At 34.2% G+C, this 6000-nt stretch overlaps 1 protein-coding gene across 1 annotated transcript in view; it reads left to right on the forward strand.

Annotated features, from left to right (window-relative positions):
* The window catches only part of PIK3C2G (phosphatidylinositol-4-phosphate 3-kinase catalytic subunit type 2 gamma), a 269937-nt gene that overhangs the window by 68556 nt on the left and 195381 nt on the right, over positions 1-6000 (forward strand). The window contains 3 exon segments of the mRNA XM_025047424.1: positions 3147-3261; positions 5944-5997; position 6000. The exon segment at position 6000 is cut by the window's right edge and continues 85 nt beyond it. Of these exon segments, the coding sequence (XP_024903192.1) occupies positions 3147-3261; positions 5944-5997; position 6000 (170 nt within the window).

Genomic DNA, 6000 nt, shown 5'->3' on the forward strand with positions numbered 1-6000 from the left:
GAAATCAGAAATCCATCATTGGGGCAACGGGGGAGATGCCATGACTCCCACTGTGCTCATTACTCCAAGTTACAGAGATTCTAACCCAATTCATTTGATGCAGGTATCTCCAGATTATAGCATATAGGCCATTTATTTCACTTCTTTCACAGAATGACCCCTGCCCATAAACATTTGGTATTAAATCTCATTTATTACAGTTTGAATTGCCCGTACAAGGCCACATGGAGTTATAATAGGCACTTGGTCTTTATTTTTTCTAACATAAAATACAATCTGAAAATATGCAGAATTAAAAGTTTCCTATCTTTGTGGGCTCCAGATATATCTGATCAAACTCAGATATATCAGTTATGGCTGCATGAAAGGATGTCTACAAATAAAAATAAACCAACATTTTCAAACACGTAAACTCACCTTCAGGCCTATAAAAAATATGTCACAAGTACAAAAGTAAAATTTTGCCCACAGAAGTTTTATAATCCTCTCTTTTGCAGAAAGGATTTCTACTGCATCTATACTGTATTCACAATGCCTCCTTATTACAATAAGAAAGTGTTATCCTCACCTCAACAATTTTTATGAGCTACAAATTTGAAACAAAGTGTGGTAGTTACTTAGCATCTCTAAATTGTGGTAAATTCCTTCAATGCAGATTTTCTCTACCCGAATGAACAATCTCCTAGGGAGACCACTAACACTCTTCTAATCTTAATTCCACTAATCATGTTTCTCATATTTTCTCTTTACAGAAGTCTATAGAAATTTGTTCTGTCTACCATGCTTGCAATGTCTAAAAAGATGTTCAGGTGAAATCTATTATCAGAAAATAAGTTAGCTAATATCTAACATAAAGAGAGCCCAAAGAATGGTACCAAACATCCTTTCCTGCTTGAACTGCCTTAAAGTATGTATCAGCCTCAGTTGGACAGCTAAAAGTTCATTCTCCCTATGCCTTTGGCTTGATACATCCCCTCATACACATACCTGAGTCAAGTGTTCTGACTTCATTCTGCCCTATATACCTCAGGATTAAAGTCATGGTAACTGTTGATCCAGTCTCTATTCAAGGAGAGGAATAACAGATACTGACAGTTATTCTCAAGTCACTTCGTGCTCTGTAGGAATCAGCTTAGACCACTCAGTTTTTCAGAGTGAAGCATGACTAAAACATAAATGTAGTAAGTACACAAATATAACTCATTTCACAACTTAAATGCAAAAAAAAAATGCAATTAATATAGCACACTTTTCCTCATGACCCACCCTGTAACTAGCAAGGAGATAAAAAACTTTCCATTGATGACAAAAATTTAGTCAATTCATTAATTTAAATAGTCTTTTTAGAAGTTTTCAGTCTCTTTTGGATAAAATGCTTAGTCATTCAGTAATCTTCCTTACATCTAAATTCTCTTCCTAAGAAGTATTTGGATACACAGGATCAGAAAAGAAACAGATTCTTTGGCCAGAGTGCAAAAAGCACACGCCTCTGCCTTCAACATTATACTATACTCACTTATCTAACACTCCCCCCACCTAACAGCATTCCAGGAGAGGGGGAAATTGGGACACCTATGTTGGCCAAACTCGCCCTGTTCCCTCCTTCTCTGTCTTCAGTTTCCTACCATCCCAAATTGCCAGAAATTAGTGGCCTTTTCTTAACCACTTTCTCCATCCAACACACCACACCTTCCTCCCTCACTCCTGTTAACCCTTTACCATATTTTCTATGAGTGTTGTGGAGAACATTGACATCTGAGCCCTCTGAGTTCGGTGTCAGACCTTCTCCTTCCTTTTGCATTCTGACTAAAACTAATACAAAGTTTTTCCCGAGCACATGGATACTTCAAACTATTTGGAAGAAGATTATATAATTCAAAAGGCAAAAAGGAAAATCACGTTAATAATTTTCTAATCTTTACCCCATTAAGCTGATTTTTATCTTGCTAATACTGGCCTCCTAATAGTAGTATACCAAAAAAAAAAAAGTTTCTCCAGATGAAAAAGGGATGGAACAAAAGGATAAAGAGACTCAAAATTCATTCTGCTAGAAGAGTATTCTTGGCTTATACAAAAATATTTGCCCATTAATTTTTACAAATTTTACTCCCTTGGGCAGTTACTTGCTAAAAATATCTTTAGATATGGAAAATGAAGAAGGCAGGCCTTAGAAAACCAAAAGTTTAATGAAAAGCTTTTTTGCTGGATTTTTTTCCCATATTTTGTATATTGTCTGTTAAATAGCAAGATAGAATTCTGTGTTGTTTTCAAAAAGACTTGTCTGATGCTTAAAGTTCCTTATAAACTTAAAATTAATTTTGTTGATTTTCAGTTCTACATTTTAATTTGGTATTTTAGAATCAAAGACTGTTCTCAGTGATCTCTGGAACAGTTTACAATAATTTAATTCCTATGTACAGCCAGGTATAGCTTCTTTTTTAATTCCTGTAAGAAACTGCGGATTTTTACTGATTATTACTGAAGCTGTTAAAATCATCCATGAATTTTTCCTATTTAAAGTCTTTTCCTGTATGCATTCTCACTTACTATGGTAATTTACAATATATTTTCAATGATTCAGAATATGAATAATCTTTCTGTTTATGCATAAAGAAGTATTTCTCCCGTGAAGTCTCCAAAATGTTTGATTCTGCAGATCATATACTAATTTTAATCTTTTCTCTATAAATTTAGAACTCATATCTTTAAAGATGCCCGGGGAATTTAGTCACTATGTGGGGGAAAAAAATGTTCTAAAGAGTTAACATCTTTATTGACTTAAGGCAGTCATAACTCCAAGAATATAAATATGAAATTCTTAGTTCCATTTTGTAATCAGCACTGTTGGAAATTAAGAATAAATGCTGCCAGTGCAAAACCATTGTGGAAACAACTTGGTCCACAATGGAAAATAAATGTGGAAAATAAATGTAGGCATCTATGAACATAGCCATGCATGTGGTGTATTAGAGATGAACTATTAATCAGTGTCTAGGTTTATAGAATATTGTATTTCTCTTCCTGCTACTGAATGGAGCCACTAAAATAGCTGATTATGTTTATATTCCGAAAGAAGACATTTATAGATAATAATAGTTTTGTTCATGAAGTGACTCCTGTCTGTCTGTATGTGTTGTCTTTTGCAGCAAAGTCATTCTTGGGTCTATGCTACTTAGCATGACATTACAGAGTGAGCCTCCCATAGAAATGATAGCTCCGGGAATCTGGGATACAAGTCAGCCATCCCCAGTGACCCTACAGGTAAGTGCTAGGCTGTGAGATTAAAGTACACATAGCAAATATTGGTTGATAAGTAGCTTGTTGTCAATTAAAGAAACAATTTTCTTCTAGGATCACACATTTTAATCGTCCTCTCTTCCTCTAGCCACTGGGATTTATAAAATCTTCACAGCTTTTATTTTGCATTCAGTACTCTCAAAGTACTTTTATTCCAGCTTACATAATAGTGATTTCAAACTATTCCCCATCTAATACAATCATGAAGGAAAGGGATAGATGAAGTGCTGCCATCAATATACTCATTATGTGCATTCATTTTTTTCATTGTCTAAAAGCAGTCATTGGTATATATTATTAAGTTGGTACCTTACTCACACCTGCTTCTGCATTGTGTCATGTTCCTTAAAATCTCTTCTATCGTACATTTCCTAAATTACTAGCAATTAGCTGAGTAGTGGAAGAGAAACTGCAAACAAAATCCATCTATTATACTTTTGTTTTCTCTTAAAGTCTCTCTACTTTCTATGATTTGTGATCATGAATGAAAGATGGCTAATGATTCCAGGCTTTGGTTCCTATTGTTGAGAGCTTCTTATTTGTTCATGATTATAAGTTATTATACTGGTCAGATACCTGAATGGCCACTCCCATTCATGGAAATGCAGGGAATGTGGACTTGCCAGCTCTATAGAGAAAACTTAGAATTGCTGGCCAGCACTCTCTAGAAAATGATTTCTCAACCTTGGCAGTATGGACATTTTGGACCAGATAATTCTTTGTTGTGGGGGCTGTTCTGTGCATTGTAGGATATATAGCAGCATCTTTGGATTCTACCCACTAGATGCCAGTAGCACCTCCCTAGTTCTGACAATCAAATATGCCTCCAAGTATTATCAAATATTGGGAGCAGGTGCTGGGATAAAATTGCCCTCAGGAAAGGATCGCTGCTCTAGAGGAAGCTAATAGTCTCTAGGCTCTTAAGTTTCCAGGTTTGGGGTGAAGAATATGAGAGACAAAGTTTAGCAAGATGAACAACAAGATGTTGAAAACAGAAGACGAAAATAATACTAAGAAAATAATGTGCCTTCTGATCTGAAGGAGGGAGGAAGTCCCCACAAGATGGTAGCCAAAGATCTACTTCTAATCTGAAGACACAAAGATAAAAAAGAGTAGTTGTTGAGGTGTGATCTTGGCACAATCACAGACACTCAACGTGATGGCGTACTGATCAGCAAATGTTCGATTGTAACAAGACAACTACCTTTATTTTAGAGAATGAATGTATTTTTTTCTCAGACTATTTCTTGCCAGATATAAACCACCTCAGCTTAACAAAAGAAATCTTCCAAGTGATCATTGCCAAAACTTTGTCAATATAAATTTATGATTATCAGGATCTTTATTAGTGGCAGTGATGTGTGTGGGAGAAGAAAGAGGGACTATCAGATGAGACTCTCCTTGATTCTTCTCAGATGAGGGGGAAAGCTGCTTTAGGAACACAGATGCTGGTAAGTGGGATCTGAAGAAAAGTTTCAAATATTTAACAGCAGCATAGATTTCCAAGTAGACATCTGGAGCCATAACTGAATTTATCTTACAGAAGCCGGCAGAGGTTGGGGGGTGGAGAGGACATGTAAATATTCAAGAGTATGCGAAAAAGTTAGATCATTTTATTTTTACAAAATATAATTTCAAATGATATAGACATAAAGGAAAACGTCTCTGGATATTTTTATTTGGTGATGAAATATACAAAATACAATGAGTTAGTAAAGTATTAAAGTTAAAACCCTTAATAACCAGTATCATTCTAATTATATACAGCTAAATTTAGAGCAGAATTTTTTAACCTAAATATTATGAGATAGTGAGACAATTAGAATTGAGTTCTGCAATCAGTGTTTGAGTTAAGGAGTTAGTATGAGTCTCAGAGAAAAAGACATTAGATCTAGAGTTAGGAAATCTGGATTTTAGTCTTAGCTCTTTAACAAAAAACTTCCTGACTCTGAACAAGTCACCTAATCTTTGATTTTCTCCTCTAAGCAATGAAAATATTATACTATGCCTGTCCAAGTGGTTTCAGCTCTGTGCTTTTAGATTATCTATTTATTTTGAAATAAGTAGACCTATATTCTGGTCCTGTCTATAAATGTGAACTACAGAGCCAATGCAAAACTATTCCATTGCTTATTTACTTGCAAAACAGGTCTTTACCAGAGAAGATTTCACTCATGTCTACAAAATGGCTCAATGACTTTTATGAAGTAGAGACTGACATAAACTCTTTTTTTTCCGTGTGAATACATAAAAAAATATAATTACCATCTATAATTTTGATCATTTAATAATAGAGATATATTTTCATTCCAAAATGTAGAAAGGCTATAATTTCAACATTAAGTAAAAACATAGCATATTGAACTTTATGAAAAGTCCATTTATTATTATTTTTCTCACTTTTCCTCAGACATTACAGATTACTAATTTATGCCGATTTTATAAATAATTGAAGATTTGCTAAATACTATGTATATTTAAATACCATGTCTAAACCCTAATAATTTTTTAAACTTATTTTTAAATAATACATAGCACACGAAATATAGGATTTTTTCATTTTCTACAAATCTAACATGGACATTATTAAATTAATAATGCACTTTGGAGTCATTCAGTACATGGCAAACCATTTCTTTATTTCAGATTGACTTTCCAGCTACTGAGTGGGAGTATATGAAATTTGATTCTGAAGAAAATTTA

The sequence above is a fragment of the Pteropus alecto genome, unplaced genomic scaffold (genome assembly GCF_000325575.1).
Source record: "Pteropus alecto unplaced genomic scaffold, ASM32557v1 scaffold103, whole genome shotgun sequence".
Lineage (NCBI taxonomy): Eukaryota > Metazoa > Chordata > Mammalia > Chiroptera > Pteropodidae > Pteropus > Pteropus alecto.